Source organism: Thamnophis sirtalis, unplaced genomic scaffold (assembly GCF_051295495.1).
Source record: "Thamnophis sirtalis isolate CommonGarterSnake01/CBP01778 unplaced genomic scaffold, rThaSir2_p1.2 scaffold_2, whole genome shotgun sequence".
NCBI lineage: Eukaryota > Metazoa > Chordata > Lepidosauria > Squamata > Natricidae > Thamnophis > Thamnophis sirtalis.
The window spans coordinates 61,593,007-61,614,242 of record NW_028261382.1 but is presented as its reverse complement, the minus strand read 5'-3'; the positions used below and the strand labels follow the sequence as shown (position 1 = coordinate 61,614,242).

At 44.6% G+C, this 21,236-nt stretch overlaps 1 protein-coding gene across 1 annotated transcript; it reads right to left on the bottom strand.

Annotated features, from left to right (window-relative positions):
• Positions 1–958: 958 nt before the first annotated feature.
• PGAM5 (PGAM family member 5, mitochondrial serine/threonine protein phosphatase) lies at positions 959–18,527 on the bottom strand. The gene is given in 8 exon segments (XM_087705767.1): positions 959–2,321; positions 3,293–3,443; positions 5,942–6,075; positions 7,156–7,244; positions 10,134–10,259; positions 10,836–11,014; positions 18,131–18,287; positions 18,290–18,527. Coding segments are annotated over 7 exon segments (966 nt in total). The 5' UTR covers positions 18,420–18,527; the 3' UTR covers positions 959–2,321.
• Between the last annotated feature and the right edge of the window lie 2,709 nt (positions 18,528–21,236).

The following is a 21,236-nucleotide window of genomic DNA, read 5'->3' as shown; positions in this document are numbered from 1 at the left end:
TGGTGGTGGAGGAAGAAGAGGAATGCACCAGAGTTCTGTAGTGCACTGTTGTGATAAAAAGGCAGTTTCTAAAAATCCCTTTAGCATAGTTTCTGAAATTCAGCCTTTGTGCTTAAAGGTGCCCTTAGGGGCCTTACACCTTGTCTGCATAAATGGTACAAAGCTGGACAGGGCTATTGTAAACCGCTACAGGTCTTGTGCAGATATTCCACAGTATAAAGGAAAGCATTTTTGCTTAGCCAGCCACCACAGATTAAAACTGTAGGCAACTGACCAATTTCCTTTGCTTTTTTGTTAATACTTTTATACTCAAAAAATGTTTCTGGGAGCACAAATGTTCAGTTAATACTTTTTTTTTGTTGAGATGTCTGAAGAAAGGATTGCTCTTGAAAATATTGTCTAAAACAGACTTGTGTATTATTATTTTTTGTCATTGTGTTAATGTGCATTTTTAAAACACGCTTATTAAAATTGTTTTTCTTCATTAATCAGTTGTTGGTAGAAGGGACTAGCCCTAAAGATAGCGGTAGAGGCCACAGGAAGCATGTTAATCCCATTCTACTCAGCTACAGATCTGGAGAGGCTGAAAAGGATCAGGCCATTTAAAAAAAAATAACTCCTTTGAAGTACACCCTTTAAAATTTCCTAAGTGGGTAAGATTAGAAACACTGCAGATGACTTACTGTTAATGACACACAATTTACATGTTCCAAGTCTTTTCAGAATTTGACCCAAAGCAACAGCAGCAGCTGAAATTAACCAGGATACATTTCATAATGTCTGTAATTTTCAATTCCACCTTCCCACCAACAAAATAAACCGGATGTCGCACTGAGTAAGTAGCGAAGACCCACCAGACCAATGTCACACTTCTATTTTTGTTGCCTTATGTGAATCTGGTGTGTTCAATCTCAGAATGGAAACTTTCACTTTAAAAAAAAAATTAGGGACTCTTAAATTTTAAAGCCGTCTAAGTGAAAACCAATTCCGTTTTTATTTTCATAGATAAAAGACAAATAGAAATAACTTACATTTTCCACACTGATTTGACATAGATCCACCGGTGTCTTCTCTGACCACAGAATAACCCCAGCCCCCAACGTCCTGCTATTCCACTTCCACAATCCCACAAGCAGCAAGATAACACAAGAAGCACTTGAATCTGTCTACAAGTGGCAGTTCCTAGCCAAGGGTTCAGCTTCCCCCGCCCCCCCCAGCATAAAAAGTATATTTTACTCTAAGAAGTACAGAAGTGTCGTGGACCCATTGGAGTCCGGTTTGGAGGAGGAGATGGAACTAGGACTGTCCAACAGAGGTGGATAGGTCACTTTAGAGAGGCTTGAAGATGATGCTGTCCCGGGTCCCTAAGAAATGGGGAGGTGGTCAGCTGGGCAGAGAGCTGCCTGTCTTCACGGATCGACTGTTGACTGGCAGTGGTGCTGATAGGCAGCAAATCCCCTCTGGTGAGGAATAGCTGCCTCCACTGATCCGAGGGCACGGAGAGCGGAGTGTGGGCAAGCCCAGAGAAGGGCTGCAAGGCTATTCAGGAGGCCGCCGCCCCACCCCTCCTCACAAGGAACACCTTGAGGGGAGTACCTTAAGGAGCAGTAGTCACTGCTGGAATAGCTTATCCGTATTTCTAATTTAATGATGCTTTAATGGAATCAAGAGATGAACGATAGAGAACCTGTGACAGTTATTAAGGGCCAAGCCAAGAAAGGCTCCCATTTAGGGTTTATTAATTTATTTTTAGGAATAGACATTTGTAGCAAAAAAAAAAAAAGTCTTAAAATAAAAGACCAAGTAACTAGACGGGGCTTGAAGAGAGGAGAGCGTAGACAATTCTACGCTTCTATTCAAGCACCGCTTTGGATGACAACTCTAACTACAGATGCCGCCTCTGATGTTTTTAATTTATATTAAAAGTATATTTGTCAGTGCCCATGTGCAAATCGGAGCTGCATAATAAGAGAAGGCGCTACTTCGTCTCCCTCCTCTTCAGAATTACTGGATCCAGTGGTGTCTGGATTTACACTGATTCCAGTTACCCAACATGTATCCCTGGACTTCGCTGCATTTCTCCCCCAAAATATGAAAGAGGGTGGAAATCCTTGGATCGGCTTTGGGGAGAGGCTACCAGCATTGTGGTTTTGAGGTGGCTCCTCTCCAATTCTCTCAAGGGTCAACATCGCACGCAAAACCTTAACGTGTAATAAACAGTCTGAGACCAAACCAAGTCCAGTCGAGAGAGCCTGCAGCTGTTGAGGGAAAGTGTTGGCCGCATCTGGAAGTAGCTTTGTCCTCTTGGTTGGAGATCCTCCCTGTTTCCACGAGCTTGAAAGGACGGACAGATGAGAAAGGCATTCGTTAATTAACTTGGTATCCTACACAACAAATGATGTTCCAATATTACAGGTAGGTCCTCAACGACTACAATTGATCCCAACATTTCTGTTGCTAGGTTGTGAGGTTTGCCCTCTTTTATGACCTTTCTTAGCCACAGCTGCTGAGGGAAAGGGTTGGCCGCATCTGGAAGTATCCACTCATTGCAGTGCATAAGTTAGTAACATGGTTGTTAAGTGAATCTGGCTTCCCCATGGACTTTGCAACGGTCATAAATATGAACCAGTTGCCAAGCATATGAATTTTGATCAGGTGATGATGGGGATACTGCAAAAGTTATAACTGAAAAACAGTCATAAGTCCTATTTTTCAGCGCCGTTGTAACTGAATGATCGCTAAATAGCAATAGCACTTAGACTCCTATACCGCTTCACAGTGCTTTTACAGCCATCTCTAAGTGGTTTACAGAGTCAGCCTCTTGCCCTCAACAATCTGGGTCCTCATTTTTTTCCACCTCAGAAGGATGGAAGGCTGAGTCGACCTTGAGCTAGACAGAATTGAACAGCTAGCAGTGGGCAGAATTAGCCTGCAATACTGCATTCTAACCAGAAGGAAGGAAGGAATAGCCCTTAGACTTATATACTGCTTCACAGTGCTTTTACAGCCCTCTCAAAGCGGTTTACAGAGTCTGCCTGTTGCCCCCAACAATCTGGGTCCTCGTTTTACCCACCTCGGAAGGATGAAAGGCCGAGTCAACCTTGAGCCTGGTGAGATTTGAACTGCCAAACTGCAGCTAGCAGTCAGCTGAAGTAGCTTGCAGTACTGCCCGCTAACCACTGCGCCACCTCGGTGCTCAATGAACGGCTATTAAGTCGATGGCTCCCTGTACAGTGTCCCAATATTATTGCATGGGTTCAAAGCTGATGGGGAAACTCCAAAGGAGGCTTACTCAGTTGCGGGTGATCTTCTCGGGTGGCATAAAGCCCGTGTCACCAAGCAGGCGCAGGGCCACCCTACCGTTGGGACGGATCACCAGGTGAGTGATGCTGCCGTTGTTGAGGGATATCCGAAGCCAACCTTCCGGAGGAAATTGCAGTGCTCTTCAAAATTTTTAAAAAAGGAAAAGAGTTACTGAGTCATTTATAAAAAGAATAAAGGCGAGGTAGAAAATAAATAAAAGCAGGATGTGCCTTCCTCGGGAGTGTGTTCAACTGTTGTCAAAAGCGAACTGGTCTCCTGAGTCTAGGAATTCATTATGCTGGGATTAAATAAAGAGCCGTACGAAGAATCGTAATTAACTCAGCGAGCTTTTTATCCCCCCAGGAGAGCTAAAAGAATCTTTAAAAGAGGGAATTGTTGTTTCAGCAAGACTATAAATGTTTCTACAGCCATTGCCCGCCTTCTGTCTCTCCCCTTAGGGACTGGAGGCTAAAACATAGAAAGAACGGGTGGAAGAACTGGGTGGGTCTAATTTAAGAAGAAGAAAAGAACATGATAGTGTTCCAATATCTCAGGGGCTGCCCCAAAGAAGAGGGAGTCAAGCTATTCTCCAAAGCACCTGAGGATAGTACAAGAAACAATGGGTGGAAACTAATCAAGGAGAGAAGCCATCTAGAACTAAGGAGAAATTTCCTGGCAGTGAGAACAATTGATCAGTGGAACAACTTGCCTCCAGAAGTTGTGAATGCTCCAACACTGGAAGTTTTTAAGATGATGTTGGATAGCCATTTGTCTGAAGTGGTGTAGGGTCTCCTGCCTAAACGGGGTTGGAGTAGAAGACCTCCAAGGTCCCTTCCAACTCTGTTATTCTAATAGTTTGCAAACCACGGTTTATGACTTAACAAGTTGTGTGAATCAATCTGGGCGCTTTTGAGAAATCAGATAAAAAAACTCGCTAGCAGGATTAAGCAATCCTTAAGGTCCCTTCCAAATCTGCTATTCTATTCTATTTTATTCTATTCTGTTTGTTTCTAGAATCCTCCTCTAACTCAAAATAAACTTATCGTATTTTTCGGAGTATTTCCTCAAAAAAGAGGCTGAAAATCTGGGTGCGTCTTATACACTAAATACAGCATTTTTGCCTCCTGAAGCCATGTCCCCTTCACCAAAATGGCTGTGCATACTCTTATGGAGGCTTTCAGTAAGCTCCTGGGGGCTGGGGCCGTTCCCCCCCCCCCCAGCAGCACTCTATAAGCCTCCATAAGGCTATACATGCAATTTTTTTGACAAAAAGCGGGCCCTTTCGTGAAAAATGGGCCGTTTTTTGCTCGTTTTGCCCCCCCCCCTCCAGCAGCATTCTGCAAGCCTCCCCTAAGGCTATTCATGATTCATGCCTTTAAAAAAAAACGGGCCATTTTTGGGAGGTTTGCAGAGTGCAAAAACTTTTTTTTTTTCCTTTTGGAAAGCTCTTTAACTGATGAGAATTGTATTGATCAAGTGCTGTGCCAGCAGAAACAAAGTCTTAGGTGCTGCAGATTGTTAGCGATTTCCTTCTGCAGCACATGGATAAATACACCTGGAAACATCTACCTACCTACTCTCTCTCCCTACCTACCTAATGTATCTCTCTCTCTATTCCTCTACCTACCTACCTACTCTCTCTCTTCCTACCTATCTACTGTTTCTCTCTCTCCCCCCTTCTATCTACCTACGTACCTATCTACTCTCTCTCTCCCTATCTACTGTATTTCCCTCCCCTTCTATCTACCTACGTGCCTACCTACTCTCTCTCCCTACCTACCTACTGTATTTCTCTTTCTCTCCCTCTCTATCCCTCTATCTACCTACCTACATTTTTTTTTAATTTGCCACTTCAAAACCTTGGTGCATCTTATACTCCGGTGGGTTTTACACCGGAGTATAAGATGTAAAATTACGGTAAATACTAAAGCAATCTTAAGTGAGGGTAATCTGAAGTAATGAAAAACAGCTCGCCTCAAATCTAACAATGTTGTCAATCATCTGCACAGCTAAATATAAACATGAGTTCAAGTATAGATCGAGTGTCATTGAAACTGGTACAGCTTTAAATTTAATCCAGTACAATTCCTGCAAATACGGTACATAAAAAGCTTCTAGTACGTTTGAAATATCCTCAGAGAGAGAGTGATTCCAATCAATCTATTCATCCCTTTGTCCTTGCCTTGCAAACCTTCATGTAAGGAACTACAACTCCCATTACCCACTCCCCCAGCCATTGGTTGATGCACCACAGCTACCAACAAGGCTTCTTAATGGGGGAGGCTGTGTTGGCAAAGTGAAGTGGGGAAATTTACTGATGCTAACTCAGGAATTAAAACATTCTCTCTGTTTCTTCCCCACTCCTGTTTTTTTAAAATATTACATTTGTTTTAAACGATTATTTTAAATCCCGCTACTTAAGAGCGAGAAACCAAAGCTCTTGAGTTAATCCTGCAGACAACTGTTCCAATTACTGGGCCTTCCTAAATTCCCAACCGTGTGCTAAAAGCATCCGGTCCCGCCATCTAATGCACAGCACGTGTTAAACCCCGCTTAAGAGCCACAAGGATTTAGGAGCATTGCCCTAACCACACACACATTCACACACGGTGTGGGTCTCTTCTGCGGCCGGAGTTACCTGCAGACGATATAGCGAATAACATTGGCGTGACAGACGAAGATTTCGTAGCTGTCTACTTCCTGCTTGATATCTGCTCGGTGAATGTAGTTTCGGAAGGCGGCCTCAATCCGAGCACCATCTTCGTAATACTGCTAAAAGCAAAAGTTTGGCGATAGAGGCAGATCATTAAAAACCTGCAGAGATTATTTTCCCACCCCTTGTTTTACTAATTGGAACCCGTGATCGGCTCCCCAAAAGACTAAAATCTAGATATTTAATATTATTTGGATGGCTAGAATCAGCAAGAATTAAAGGGACAGACTGTGTAAGTCCTTAAAATCCAGTTTAAGTTGCTGAGCCTTGCTTTTTTATCTAAATAGTGCTTCGGCTGTCCCCAAACCATCTCACTTATATTTCAATATTCTGTAAGAGCGTAAGAAAAGCTTTAAATTCCTACATTTGACGAATTACAGAACACAGAAATTGTAAAACAAAAAAAATCCCCACAGTAAAACAATGTTGGATTTCCACTATTAATGGCTGAACTTTTTTTTTGGGGGGGGGGGTATGTTAATCAGGGTGGATTTGATTTAAATCACTAGCAAGACAACTTGATTTAAATCAACTCGATTTAAATCGTAATTTTTAAAGAGCAACTGACATCTCTGCCCTGCAGCGGCTCCTCCTCTGGCCTGCTGATGACTCATCGACAGTCCCAATATTGCAGAATATACAGCCTCAGGCTACATTTCATGCGGAATAAACTGCATTATTAATGTATCTTAAATAGGAAACTCTTTTTAGATAGTTGTTTTACTCCAAAAGCATTTCATTAGAATAAATTTAATAAAAATAAAAAAAAATCCAATTTAAAAAATCTAATTTTTTTGCTTTTATTAAAAAAATCATCAATTTTTATCCACCCTGCTATTAATGCATTATTCTTTTAATCAATATATGCCCTTTTTAGTGAGAAACACCAGTTTTGATTAGCGTTGTCAATAAGTTACTGCTCGTTTATTGTCACTAAAAAAACAGCAAATAGTAAACCTTTCTGACTGACAAGCTCAGCGTTTAAGCCACTGAGCCACCATGTCCCTTTTTGACCTGCTATCAGTGTGCAAAACTTGCCTTTTCTCACGAGATGACACATGCATATGCGGAGAGACACTGGTCTTAAAAGAAACCCTGAAGTTATACCCACAAAAACTAAATTCTGGAACAGATATTACCACTGCTTCAGGCTTCCAGTGAGAACTGGGCGGAGTGGGTTCAATGGGAGCGCCTTCGCGCAGGAGATCCGTGCTCAGCTTGGACACCCCTGAGGAAGACAGAGAAGAAGGATGCATACAACCCTTGCATGGTCTGATTTACACACCAGCCAACGTACACAAGAGGACTTACAGGCCTTTTGGTCTTAAGTGTCTTTCCAGAGACACACACATACACAATTCCGTAAGAGACTTAGGACAACAGTTTTCGTAGAAAGGTTTGCTGTCATTTCTCTGACTGAAGTCTTAGAAGTGAAAGAGGGCCCTCAACAATCTTCATTTCATTTCATTTCATTTATTAGTTTTGTATGCCGCCCACTCTCGGAAGACTCCGGGCGGCTTACAATAAAAAGGGAGGGGGGAACATATAAGACAATACAACAATTTAAAAGTACAGCAACACTCATAACTTAAAGTGGGGCTGGATACTTCAACAGCCCCAGGCCTGCCGGAACAGCCAGGTCTTAATAGCTTTGAGGAAGGCCGGAAGGGTAGTAAGGGTCTGGATCTCAACAGGGAGCTCGTTCCAGAGGGCCGGAGCTGCAACAGAGAAGGCCCTCTCCTGGGGAGTCGCCAGCCGACATTGGCCAGCAGATGGAATCTGGAGAAGGCCTAGTCTGTGCGATTTAATCGGTCTTTGGGAGGTAATTGGCAGGAGGCGGTCTCTCAGGTAGCCAGGTCCAATGCCATGTAGGGCTTTAAAAGTAACGACTAGCACCTTGAAGCAAGTCCGGAGACCAATGGGCAGCCAGTGCAGTTCATGGAGGATGGGTGTAACGTGGGTGTACCTAGGTGCACCCACAATCGCTCGCGTGGCTGCATTCTGGACTAACTGAAGTCTTCAAACACTCTTCAAGGGCAACCTCATGAAGAGCGCTTTACAGTAATCCAGTCTTGAGGTGACAAGGGCGTGAGTGACTATCCGAAGGGCCTCCCGGTCCAGGTAGGGTCGCAATTGGTGCACCAGGCGAACCTGGGCAAAGGCTCCCCTGGTCACAACCGACAAATGATGTTCTAACGTCAGCTGTGGATCCAGGAGGACTCCCAAATTGCGAACCCTCTCTGAGAGGTGTATGATTTCACCCCCCAGGCTAAGGGATGGAATAGCTGGACCATCTTTGGGAGGGAGCATCAATAGCCACTCGGTCTTGTTGGGATTGAGTGCAAGCTTGTTCGTTCCCATCCAGACTCTAACAGCCTCCAAGCACTGGCACATCACTTCTACCTTGGATAAATATTAGCAAATCTGTGCCAGCTCAACAACTTTCTAAAATGCTGTCTTGCTTTGGAGCCTTCAAGGAAACACTATTATAACTTTGATGGACACCAATCAGACAATTTTTATTATAGTCACAGACTATACATGAATCCCAATATTCATTCATCTTGTCATAGATGCCACTTTTTGTTCTGTTTTTTTTTTTTCCAATATAAAATTTTAACTCCCGATGAAACAGTAGTTTCAACCCTCCCACATGCTCCCTTGCTGCAGGTTTTTGATTCTTTAAAAATAGTTTTGCAGCGTTGTAGCACTCTTCACTGAAATGGACTTATCTGTTTCCTTTTTGTCACTAACTAGGCATCTCTGGTTGGTACTATATTTTCCTTTCGGCCCAATTTTATCTTCCGATAATCAGTCACACTTTCTTCACAAATGCTCCGGAACAAGCAAAACCAAGACAACATTTCAATTTTCCAAGTTAATGTTGCGGTCGCTTTGACACAATATTATCTCAAATCAGCAGTTAAATCAACACCAAATGCCCTTTGGACTAATGCTTCTTGTTTGCCTACCTATAAAAAGGCATCATGTGCTTCAAGGTGATTTTGTATGATGCTCAGGGAATTGGCTTATGCCACTGCTGGCTTGTGGTTGCTGGGGTAAACTAGGCAAGATTAGAAGTAGGGACAAGGAACAATAATATACGTGACTCAGGCATTATGTCCTAGTTATCTTTCTCTGATACAAAGAATCTGCATGGCAACGGGGAAAAGAGATAAGCAAAAGGTCAGAATTTAATCTGACACAATGCATTCCAAAAGCTGGATGAAATCTTAACAAACATAAAATGGATGAATGTTGCAATTGTTTTACAGAACTGTTATGTTCCTAACTGCAGCCACACCTGGCGAAAAATAAGTTTGCAACAGTTATGGAGAAAGGCCCAAAGGTGCAGAAGGTAGCATGGAAAACAGGTCATGTTTAGAATCCAGACAATACCGCGGATGCTGCTGAAGCACTGCTTATATGCCATGTCCTGGATAGAAGGGAGGGAACTGCCAATAATCTTTTCTGCTGTCCTCACCACTCTCTGTACCGCCTTCCTGTCTGAAGCAGTAATGCTTCCAAACCAGACCGTAATGCAATATGACAGGATGCTCTCTATAGAAAGTGGTAAGGACAGTGGGAGGAAGATGTGGTTTTCTCACGTGACACATAAAATGCAGGCACTTCACCAGTGTCTCCCCTTTGAGTGACCAAGCCAGCCTACTCGTTAGCTGCACACCCAGAAACTTGATGCTGTGAACCACCTCCACAGGTGAATCATTAATACGTAGAGCTGTGTGGGTGTGCCTGCCTTTTCTGAAATCAACAACGATCACTTTAGTTTTCCCCTACTTTTAAAATGAGGCTGTTTTTCAATTTGTTACACCAGTTACACAAAAAGACAAGATTTGCCAGTGACTTGTATGCAGCAAGATCCCTAAACTGGATCTACGGCGCCTTCCCTCAACTGCTGTTGAACTTGTGAACGTTGAGCTAAGCTCTTGAGAATCTGCAAAATCTCTTGGTTCCCTACTGGCCACAAACTTCAAATCCAACCCCTCAGATATAACACATAAGCAAAGTATAAGCAGACAGCCTGGTCCTGCTGGCATGTAGTAAAACTACACAAATGTTGCTTACCACCACAAAGAAGTGCTAAGAAGACACTCACCAGGAAGATGTTTGCTAATAATGTTGGTTGTTTCCGTTGCTCTGGCCATGGAAGAATAGACAATTTTATCAAATTTCAGCCCCAGACTGGCAAGTCTCTTCCCGGTCAGCTCAGCTTGCTCACGGCCTAAAAAGTTAATTTATGGATAAATTCCTAATAAGGCACAGAGGTGTTTTTTTTTCCTTTGTTTCGGCACAGTATTTTAAAATTAGAATATGCTGCTTTTCCCAGCATTCCTGTTTGCGTTCTTCATATTATCAAGGATTATTTTGCATCCAGACTGAAATTTGCAATTTGGCAAGAAATGGAAGCAGAGCATTTTTTTTCCTGAATAAGGAAGGTATTTAGACCTCCTTGCCTTGAAAACAGATACCAGTTAATGGACTAAGTATGCTTAAAAAAAGCAGAGTCATTTGACTGAATGACTGAATGGCGACTAAGAAAAATCTACATTTAGGAGATAACAGAAGGCTCTGCATTAATTATACACCAAATAAGCAGCTTCCTCAGCATAAACTGCATCCCAAAGATGCTTTTTCAAGAGGCAACTGAAGAAGCCTCTTGGGTAAGAAGCGGAACGTCTTCAAAAACAGAAAGTCCAGTTGCCTCTTGAAAAAGCACCTTTGGGGCAACCTGACCCGGAGGACTGAGAATCTCCATAGGCATAAATTATATCCCCACCTACTACCCCATCATACCTACCAAGCTTTGTTAAGATTCTGTCCTTATCCTGCTGCCCGTCCAGATTGTACTGAGAATGGCGAATGAGGAATATGTGCCTGGTAGCTTTTGTTTTATAGCGGGCTAAGCGAGAAGACGCCTCCTGTTCACCGGTCTCTTCATTTTTCTTCTTCAAGTTCATGAGGGCCAGCGGTTCCCTCCTAAAAGCAGGAAACTGGAGTTCATATTCTTGCATTAAACACAGCAGATGTGCAAAGCAATGGACTCATGTGCTGCACCTTTGTTTGAGAAAGCCAGCCTTAGCAATTCAGATTGTATAAATATCTCCTTCCTGCCATTTTTTCATCAACTTACGACAGTTTTTTAGTGACCATTCAAAGTCACAGCACTGAAAAAAAAGTCACGGCACTAATAAGCATTGCAACGTCCCTGTGGCCATGTGATCAAAATTTGGATGCTTGGCAACTGGTTCATATTTATGACGGTTGACATGTCCCGGGGTTATGTGATCCACCTTTTATGACCTTCCAACAAGCAAAGACAATGAGGAAGTCAGATTCACTTAGCAACCAGGTTACTAACTTAACAGCTGCAGTGATTCACTTAAACAAATGTGACAAGAAAAGTCGTAAAGTGGGGCAAAACTCACTTAACAAATATCTTACTTAACAACAGAAAATTTGGGTTTATTGTGGTCATAAGTCAAGGACTACCGGTAATTACGACCAAAGCGGTTTCCATGCTGTAGCCAGGCCTAAATCCCGACTGGAAGGGATCTAAATAATCGGTTTCCTCCAAGGACCGCCGGAGCTGAAAGGCCACCACTTTCTCAACAACCTTCTCCACAAAGGGAAGGTTGGAGACTGGACGATAGTTGTTTAACACGGCTGGATCCAAAGATGGCTTCTTCAGAAGGGGTCTCACCACCGCCGCCTTTAGACCGGGGGGAAAGAACCCCTCCCGAAGGGAGGCGGTAACAACCGCCTACATCCAGCCCCGTGTCACCTCCCTGCTGTTAGCGACCAGCCAGGAGGGGCACGGGTCCAGTACACATGTGGAGGCACTTATAGCTCCCATGGCCTTGTCCACGTCCTCAGGGGTAACAGCTTGAAAATCAATCCAGTGATGTCCTTCCAGATTCTCCCCTGGTGCCTCGGCTGACTCTGCGCAATTGGAGTCCAGGTCCGTCCGAAGCCGAGCAACTTTATCCGTGAGGAATTGGACGTAATCCTCAGCTCTGCCTTGCAAAGGATCGCTCGTATCCCTCCTGTTTAGGAGGGAACGGGTTATCCTGAACAAGGCGGCTGGGCGCGACTCAGCGGAAGCAATCAGAGAGGCAATGTGTGTCCTTTTTGTCGTCCTAATTGCCCGAAGGTAAGCTCTGATGCTAGATGTTAAAAGCGCTCGGTCTGACTCAGACTTACTGGATCTCCATCGTTGCTCTAGGCGTATCTTTCGGCGCTTCATCTCCCGGAGTTCCTCGGTAAACCAAGGGGCCCTCCTGGATCCACTGCCTCGGATCGGCCGTAAAGGCGCAATCCGGTTAAGAGCCTCTGTCGCTGCTGAATTCCAGGCAGCAACCAGAGTCTCCGCCGGACTGCGGACAAGGGTATCAGGAATAACTCCAAGCTCCGTCTGAAAGCCTAAAGAGTCCATAAGGCGCCTGGGGTGGAACCACCTAATCGGTTCCTCCTCCCTACAGTGGGGGTTTGGTCTCCGAAAGTCAAGCCTCAGTAGGTAGTGGTCCGACCATGACAGGGGCAAGATCTCGTTACCCCTCAAACCAAGATCACAACTCCACAGCTCCGAGAGGAATACGAGGTCGAGCATGTGACCCGCCGAGTGAGTCGGGCCCCGAATTACTTGGGTAAAGCCCATGGCTGTCATGGAAGCCATGAACTCCTGCGCTCCATCAGAGTGTTCACCGAGCGAAGGCAGATTGAAATCCCCCAGAACCATAAGCCTGGGGAACTCAATTGCCAGCTCAGCTACTGACTCGAGGAGCGAGGGGAGGGCTGCTGCAACGCTGTTGGGAGGCAGGTACGTTAACAGCAAGCCCACTTGACCCTTGAGGTCCAACTTCACCAGCAAGGACTCACACCCGACAAGCTCCGGAGCAGGGATCCTACGAGGTATTAGACTCTCTCGGATAAAAATAGCCACACCCCCACCCCTTCTCTGGGGTTGCGGCTGATGAAGCACCTGAAAACCCTCTGGGCACATCTCTGTGAGGGGGACTCCTCCCTCCGGGCCCAGCCAGGTTTCAGTAATACATGCCAGGTCTGCCCTCTCGTCTAAAATTAGGTCCCGGACGAGGGGAGCCTTGTGAACTACAGACCTGGCATTTAGCGACAGCAGCCTGAGACCAGGGTCCTGATTACTCGCGCCATCTGGCCTTGGAGTGGGACTCATAGGGCCGGAAGGAGGGATCTCTGTAACGTAGCGAGCCCTCCTTCCCCGGTAATGGCCAGCCCTAAAGTCCCCGCCATATCTGCCCCTCCCTGTTAAGACCGTAATGCTCCGGCCCACTCCCGTGTCCGTAATCCCTCCACCCACCCCCATAGCCCCCGCGTTTCCCGACAGGCCCGTCGAATCAATCATCCTGCGGCTGGGATTAAGCCCAGGCCCCCCTGACACTTCTGCAGAGCAATCAGTGCAGGGGGTACTCGGTTGCGGTCCCAACCTGCTCAAACAACACAGTCACATCACCAATCACTCCCCACTAACAGTTTAAAAACACAAAAGTTACAATAATAATAGGAATTAAAAAGTGGGCACACCCATCTACAATCACACCATACACACCTCATTCATAAAATGCGGAGAAACTAAAAATGCGCAGAACTTAAGTGAAACAAACAAAGATGGAGAGGGGGAGGGAGAGGGAGAGGTACTCCGCTCCTCTCCCTTCCTATGGCAATTAAATTGACCAAGATGGTTGAAAACCCAGCCACAATCCACAGATGGTATACAGAGGGGGAGGATAACGTTTCCCCCTCTAGTAAAGCTGAGAAAGGTCCCAAAAGTCTGAGAAAGTAAGGTGGAACCGAGAGTCCTCCTACGCACAGATGTTTAAAGGCCCAGCTGGAAAAGGGCCAAATGGCCAACGGGGGAGATAAACTGAGGCTCCCCACTGTCAATAACAGGCAGTAGAAAAAACTCTCCAAGTCCACCAAGGGAAAAAGTCCACCGAAGCAGGGCTCTGACAATTTTAAATATTCATTTTTCCATATAAAAGTTGAAATATAGAATCGGGATTGCTTTGCTTACGATCCCATACACCTATTTTATTTTACCACAACCCTACTTTTTTCCCTTTTCTCCCTCCCTCCTTTCTTCTCTACTTTCATTTTCCCTCTCCTTTCTCTTTTCTTCTTCCCCTTCCTCTCCCCGCTTCTCTTTCTTCTCCTTCCTACCCTCTCTCCTACTCTTAATTCTCCTCCCTGTCTTCCTTTCCTTTCCTCTTTCTGTTGCTAACACAAGTCATCCTGCATAAATGTAGTTATATTCTTAGCCAATACACAAAGCTGTTTATTCCAAAATAGATGATGAAACAACCAACCCTTATTGGATTTGTGACCTCTGCTTAATTCATCCCTTCACTTACAACTAATAACACATCCACTAAGACAGCAATTTACCTGTAACCTTTTATATTTAAAAATAAAAAAGGCAAAAGGCAGTTCCTGCTATAAGCTCAGCTACTTGGTAGTTCCAGGCACTTTGACACATTTCCCATCACTGGATTATTTTTTTCCCATTTAATGGCAGATCCAAATTTGGCTTTTTATTCCTGCTTCTACCCTTCATGATTTATTAAGTACAGTAGAGATATAAAGGCGAGTCAGGACAAAGCCTTGAGAGCTGCCAAAACAAAATGAGTCAGAAAATGAAAGATAAACGGAAGCACAAAGCTGGCTCGTCTGTTTGATGTGATGGATGCTTGTGGTGTTAATAGACTTTCAAGTAAGCAGACACTGTGTTTCACTTTCCCAACAGTGGCCATTGTGTTGAAAAATAATACACACATCTGAACGTAAACGCTAACAAAGGAATCCATGGCAAGCTAAATTCACAGGGGCTAGTTATTAATATCAATTTGCTACATCTTTACTTTCTGATTTGCAGAAGCAGTATTTCTTTTCTTGAAATCTGTATCGATTTCTAGTTTTAAAGAGAAATTTGAACTAGTTTTTTTTAAAAAAATAAAAGAATTGTGAACATAAAAATACAAATATAAAGAAAATGATACCATCTATTGCTTGCCCATAGCTAAACGAAATCACCTGATATGCTAAAAGTTCTACAAAGGGGACCCATAAGAAAACCACAAATGAGTGCTCGGACATTCAAAATAAGCTGTTCTGCGTGTTACAACAAGCCAACAAATCCTGGTTTGGTAAGTAGGTAGGTAGATAATGGATAGATGATAGGTAGAGATAGGTAGGTAGGTAGGTAGATGATAGACAGAGATGATAGATAGATAGATAGATAGATAGATAGATAGATAGATAGATAGATAGATAGATAGATAGATAGATAGATAGATAGGGATGGATGGATGGATGGATGGACGGACCCCATGTAGTCAAGCTGCAAACCTCAGACTGGGATCCAGTGTCTCCACATATAAGCCGATTACGGGCTTTTCGCTTACCCATACCTACACTGAGACCAGCAGTTCCAACCCATTATGAAATTAAATGTTAGGAAGGCTTTCGTTCAGATTTAGCGTTAATCTGAAAGGGATCAGGCAGAAAATAATGCTTAATTCTCTTTACTAAGTGAATTAGTAACCGCAGCGGTCCGAAAAGCATAGGTATTATTTCATTTATATCAGAGAAACAGAAGTCATTTGGCAATTACTTTGATGTCCGAAATTCCCGATAACTGTGAAGTCTCTCTCTCTCTCTCTCTCCCTCTCTCTTTCTCTCTCTTCTCCCTCTCTCATGAACTGCCATAGATTATAAATGTTCAAAGGTTCTCCTGAATTGGTAAGGCTTAAGGAAATTATTCAAAATGTGTGTTCAGCAGGAATGGCATCCAACGCTTAAGGGTTGGTAACATTTGGCTTTGTTTTTTTACATGAATGGTATGATTGCTGGATTCTCTACCACCCTAAAATTTAAGCGTATGGTTCCAGTTCCTATGATATTAGTAGAACTCTAGCCAACTATTTTAAACTCCTCTCAGGCATGGCTGTACTGGGGGGGGGGGGAATATATTGTCAACAAATCAGGGACGAAGTGACATCCACTAAAGTTCATTCACACCGTTTATCTCCAGCAACTCGTGCCTTAAGACAAACAGCAGGACATGGCAAGAGAAACTAAGTTACTAACATTTTTGAATGTATATTTGGCCACCTTATTCAGAAGAAAATAAGGGCCCCTATCTTCTTTTATCCCACAGCACCGATACAGATGTGGACTTACAGGATCAGCATCCAGAACATTTGTTTTGAGAAAGTATTTCTAATTGGGCAGGAAACTTGCACAAGTAGAGGATTCAACTTAAAAAACTCTTAAAAGGCATGCAGGGAAGAGAAGGGGAGATTTTCTTAATAATTCAAGCATTTAGACTAGATACAGATTAAGAGAGTTGGAAGGGACCTTGTAGGTCTCCTAGTCCAGTCCCCTGCTCAAGCAGGAGAACCCATATATCATTCCAAACATCTGAGTAACTGGAGTGCTAATATCTACTCTGCATCCTCGCCTTCTGGATGTTTGGGCTGGAACTTGCATCTGTCCATTGCAGAGAGCAGGGAAGCACAGCACGTGAGAATGTGATGACTCTAGGAAATGATTATGACCCCTGACATCTTGCTTTATATCGTCCACATGAAACTCCAGACTGTTTAGGGTGGTTTTTCTCAATCTTGGAAACTTTTAAGAAGGCTGGACTTCAATTCCCAGAAACCCCCCATTCAGCTTGCATCCACTTCCAACTCCCAAATTTCCCCAAAACCAGCATTATGAGAATGCTCACTCATCTTAAAGTTGCTGGAGAAACCATGGGGATTTATTTCCTTTCAGAACATGGACTGGCAAGGCCCTGCCCTGCCCACTCCCTCCAACTCATTCTCCCAACAAGCCTGCCAGAGAGGCCAACCTAATATTGGACCACAAAGCACCCAAGATGCAGAACCCGGATTAGGAGAAAACCATTCAATGTTCCCTTAGAATAGCTTAAACCAGGACCAAGATTGCAGGAGAATCTCCCACCCCAAATGAAGGTAAACCGTTCCAAACTCGATTGCAGAATGTACGACTTCAGCCACCTGAGTGGTCAATGCCTGGAATGCTCTACCTGACTCCGTTGTTACATCCTCAAACCCCCAAAACTTTAACCTTAAACTGTGGACCTCAGCCCATTCCTAAGAGGTCCGTAAAAGAGGGCGTGCCTAAGCACACCAATGTGCCTTCTTTCCCTATCCTAATGTTCCCCTTTATTCATATCCATTTCATGTATTCATAATCATGTTTCCAGTTATATCTGTTATCTAATTCATGCTTGACAAAAGGAAGAAATGAAAATGAAATTTCCTAGCCTCTCCAGGGGATTTCCCCCAGCAGCTGGTTGGAAGAACCCCCCCCCCCAACAAAAAAAAGAGCCGCTCCCTAAATGCAAGATCCCCCCCACCAGAAGGGTCCTCAGGGGATTCCCTCAGGTTGTTGGAAGAAACCTCCCCCCACCCAAAAAAGAACTGTGTATTCGGGCATCGCCTTCCCGCCCCCAGCTGGCACTTTCCAGGTGCATCAGACCCACAACGCCAAACTCCCTAAATGTAGGGCTGAGGGTGCTGGGGATGATGGGCTCCATCCCTCTCGGGGTGGGGAAAGAGATGAAAAGTCCCAGGCTTGACGACTGACCAAGAGCTGGGGGGGGGGGGGGGGAGCTTCTCTCTGCTTTGGGGGATGTCAACACCCTCCGAGTGTAGGGGGAGCGGCTCCAGGCATTGGGAGAGAGCCTGGGTGGGGGGGGTTCTGGGAGTGGGGGAAACTCTGGGCGGGGGAGGGGGGTCTGGGAATGGGGGATTAAGACACGGGCTAAGGTGAGTGTAGGGCGTTCGGGGGGGGGGTCAGGGAATAGGAGGATTAGGCCATGGGGTGGGCTCTGGGCATTGAGAGAGTCTGGACATGGGGGTCTGGGAGTGGGGGCGTTCTGGAGAGGGGCTCTGGGAACAGGGGGATTTGGCCGTGGGGGTGGACTCTAAGGGGGGAGGGAAGGTATAGAAGTGGGGGTCTCTACTGGGGAGGGGGGGAGGTGTAGGCGTGGGGGGGGTCTCTAGGCCCGAGGGGGGGGAATCTCCTCACCTGTCCCAGTTATTATCCCAATAGCCGCAGCCGTTGGCCTTCTCCAACCAGGCGGGCGCGGCCGAGGCGCTGGGCGACGGCAACAGTAGCAGCCCCGGCGGCGGGGGAGGCGGCAGAGGTCCCGTCAGCGAGGCGGCGAGGGACTCCGGGGCGTCCCGCCGCCCTTCTCCGGCCCTTGCTGAGGCGACGGCGGCTGCTTCCCGAGCGCCACGGCGGAGAAGAGGACGGAGCCGCCCGCCAAGCCGCAGGCCGCGGCGGCCGAGACGGTAACGAGCCGGCGGAACGACATGGTGCCGGGGTGCGTGAGGGGCGGCCGCGCAGCCAACCTTTTCCCGCCGCGGACGGGACGCGGTGCGGGACAAAATGCCTCGGCGTCGTTGAGGGACGGGCGGTGGGGGCGGGCCGTCGAGAGTCGTCCGCTTAAAGGGGAGGGGACGAGATCTGACAGGAGGGGCGGGGACTTTCCGGTGGGCGGGGCTAAAGGAGCCCCCAAGGGACGGGGCTGCCTCGAAAAGCGTCTTCGGCTCTGAGGGGGCGGAGCCACCTTGGAAGGAGAAGATCCCTCCGCCGAAGACCGGCTGAGTCGTTCCGCAATCCCTCCGCCTTGAAGGAGCTATTTGTGAACAGGGAAAACAGCTTCCTCCAGTCTGGTGGATTCCTGCACCCATCATCCACAGCGGGGTAAAGATGGGAGCGCTAGCGTAAGCCGGGAGCCACCACGTTGCTCTATGGGTCATTAAAATGCAAGAATGCCTAAGGAGGGGGTTGGACTAGAAGACCTCCAAGGTCCCTTCCTACTCTGTTATTCTATTCTATTCTAATAATTCTATTCTATTCTTTCCTATTCTATTCTTTCCTATGCTATGCTATTCTATTCTAATTATTCTATTCTTTCCTATTCTAGTCTAATCATTCTATTCTATTTTAATTCTTTTCTATTTTATTCTATTCTATTCCTTCCTATTCTATTCTTTCCTATGTTATGCTATTCTATTCTAATAATTCTATTCTATTCTAATGGTTTGAATGCTCCCTTCCCATGCATTGGGCTTCCCCTTCCATGGTGCTTGGCCATGGGCCAGGCTGATGGGATGTGTAGACCTTTCTGTTCCTCTTAAGACTTGTGTCTATTCTTATGCCAGTGTTTCTTGATTTCAGCAACTTTTAAGATGGGTGGACTTCAACTCCCAGGATTCCCTAGCTGCCATGGAGAATTCTGGGAATTGAAGTCCATGGATTCTGGCCAAGGAGTTCTGGCAGTTGAAGTCCACCCCTCTTAAAAAGATGCTGAGATTGAGAAACAGTGGCCTAAATTCTCCTAATCATTGGAATGGATGGAGAGAAGCAGCTTTAGGCAGGAAGAAAAAATGCCCACCCAGAAAAGCATTAAATATTAGGATAAATGATTGGTATAATTGTCAATTGCTCCAGCAAATTGGACATCTAATTTCTAGCCTTGCCAAATTATGTGATTTTATATCTGCATAACCACGTAGATCCATATAAAATGTTGCATGGCTGCTGATAAGAGAACCTTCCAACCGCCATTTGATTTGAGGCTTTTTGCAAGCTGGTTTCCATCCAAACTGTCAAAAAATCCACAATGACTGACTGGCACCAATGCTGATATTTTGGTACGAACGACGGGCATTTCTGTATTGTTACGAACGACGGGCATTTCTGTATTGTAGCAGCAGGGAGAGTAGAATTGGATCTAAAATAGAACCATTTAGATGAGAGAGATAATTGTAGAAGAGCACTGATTTAGGATATTTTTTATATATATATACACAATTCACTGGCACTGAGCAAGCGAGACCATATTGTGTTGAATTCACATTCGTCGGAGAGATTTCCTATGTTCCATATTGATTGGGGAATATGTTCCAGAAACGAAGGCAACTTGAGATATTTTTGAATGATGAAAGTGTATTTTGTACCGTCCATTGTCCGCTTCACAACAATTTTTTCCACATTACTGTATAAAAAGAACAGCTAACCCTGAGTTGGCAACGTTTTCCCAGAGCCTTCTTTCCTTTCAATTAAATTGATTTTAATTTATATCAAAATGGACAGAAAGCAGAATAAGATTATTATTCTCCCAATTCTGTTTGCTATTTTTTCCCTTTAATTTTTCAGATCTTTAGAGTCAGGATTTGACCGAGGCCCACTGAAAGTCTAGCACTATAGATGAAATCTTCTCCAAACTGTGATGGAGACTGGACTGTCTCTGCTAAAATAACCGCATACAGTGTTGTATGTTGTATAATGCAATACTACACAATCAGTTTCTCATATAGGGCAATGCCCTGGAGCCTCTGGTGAAAATGAAATGGTCCTTTTAAAGGGTAAATATTATGAGCAAGCTGCAGTCTCCATTAATTCTGTTCCTAATTACTTGGCAGTTCCAGCCAATGTTATTTAGAAGCTTTCCTTATTGATACCTTTTTAATTGGTAAATGTTATATCTTGCCATAAGGCTATGTTAGCCTTGCCAAGAGAAATTATACCATGTAATAAATTGTTAAGACTAATTCTTATATATTGAGACTCTGTATTAGTATTTGTGTATTGGACTGTTCTTTCTATCTATCTATTTATCTTATCTACCTACCTACCTACCTACCTACCTACCTACCTACCTACCTACCTACCTACCTATCTATCTATCTATCTATCTATCTATCTATCATATCTATATCAATCCCTATCTCTATCATCTATATCTATCTTTCTCAATCTCTCGTGCATTTATCTGTCATCTCTCTCTCTCTAATATATTCTTTTATCTATCTATCTATCTATCTATCTATCTATCTATAGCAATCTCTATCTCTCATCTATATGTATCTTTCTCAATCTATCACCTATTTCTCTCTCTCTACCAAACTCATCCATCATCTCTCTCTCTATTTCTCAATATCTCATTTGCACTTATCTATCATTTATCTATCGATCTCTCTATCATCTATCTCTTTATCTTTCAATCTCTCTCACACAGCTACCATCTATCTGCCCTCTCTCTCTCTCTCTCTCTCTCTCTCTCTCTCTCTCTCTCTCTCTCCACACACAAAGAGAGACCCACTTTATTCTCCTTACCCTCCCT